Below are 1,005 nucleotides of genomic sequence, written 5' to 3'. Positions count from 1 at the left end.
CCCTCCACTTACCCTCCACATGCGCTTCACTCTGTCCCACGTCACACCCTTGTACCTGCTCCTCATCAGACGAGTTCTGCGCCACCAGCACCTCCTCACCTTGCTGAACGTCTCTCACGGTCCGGCCCCGGTCCGTTGCCTCCTCCTTCCCGCTTCTCAAGGCTCCCTGCTCCTACTCATCATCCCGCCTCCTCGCACCAGCAACGCGCACCTGCTGCTGTCCACGTGAGCCCGTGGCTCTCGCGCTCTGGCTGGGCAGCGGGAGTCCAACTCGGGACGTGGGGAAGGTTGCCCGGGAGGTTTGTAAGGGGAGGTTTGATGTTGTTGAGGTTGATCTTGGTAGAGGAGGCGGCAGGCTGCGAGGAAGGGAGAGGCTGGAGAGGAGGAAGTCAGGACCAGAACAGAGACAGAGAGGAAGAGAGGTCGACCTGCTGTCTCGCCGTCCACTAATTTGGGAGGAGGAGGTAGAGAAACATTCAGCTTGTGCGTCAAGAAGGAGGAATGGAGGATGCGAAAAAGGAGGGAGGAGGAGGGAGAGGAGAGAGGAAGAGGGAGGAGGAAGAGGGGAGAGGAAGGAGGAGGAGGGAGAGGGGAGAAGAAAAAGGGGTTCACCTGAGTTGAACCTGCCTGCGAGGTTGGAGTCTTCTACACAAGACAAGTCAGCAGAGGCATGAGGGAGAAGCGGCGACTTCACCTGCTGGTACTGAGCTGGAGGCTGAGGAGCGAGAGAAGGGTGGGGAACCCCCTTGGGAGGCTGGTAGACGGGCTGCTGCAGCACTGGAGGAACCTTGGAAGGGTTGGAAGGGAGCTGGACAACGATGAGGAGGAAGAGATGGAGCAGAGGAATGAAGTTACCTGAGGAGCAGTCCAAGACATCTGCTGCTGGTTCTTCAAGCCTGAGGAAGGAAAAAGTCAGACACGGCCGGGAGGGAGTGGAGAGTGAGCGAGGAGGTTGGGGGGGGGGGGGGGGGGGGTAGGAGGGTGGGAGGGAGGAGGAGGAGGACG

The 1,005-nt window shown here is 60.1% G+C and overlaps 1 protein-coding gene across 1 annotated transcript in view; it reads right to left on the bottom strand.

The window, feature by feature from the left end:
* Positions 1–1,005, bottom strand: part of GUITHDRAFT_162054 (hypothetical protein) — a 3,883-nt gene that overhangs the window by 846 nt on the left and 2,032 nt on the right. Inside the window, exons 11-17 of the mRNA XM_005836549.1 lie at positions 856–896; positions 695–808; positions 613–645; positions 429–446; positions 212–374; positions 100–166; positions 11–55 (exon numbers count right to left, since the gene is read on the bottom strand). Of these exons, the coding sequence (XP_005836606.1) occupies positions 11–55; positions 100–166; positions 212–374; positions 429–446; positions 613–645; positions 695–808; positions 856–896 (481 nt within the window). The remainder of the gene's footprint in view (positions 1–10; positions 56–99; positions 167–211; positions 375–428; positions 447–612; positions 646–694; positions 809–855; positions 897–1,005) is intronic.

This window comes from Guillardia theta (genome assembly GCF_000315625.1).
Source record: "Guillardia theta CCMP2712 unplaced genomic scaffold GUITHscaffold_17, whole genome shotgun sequence".
Taxonomy (NCBI): Eukaryota; class Cryptophyceae; order Pyrenomonadales; family Geminigeraceae; genus Guillardia; species Guillardia theta.
This window is presented reverse-complemented; position numbering and strand designations above follow the sequence as displayed.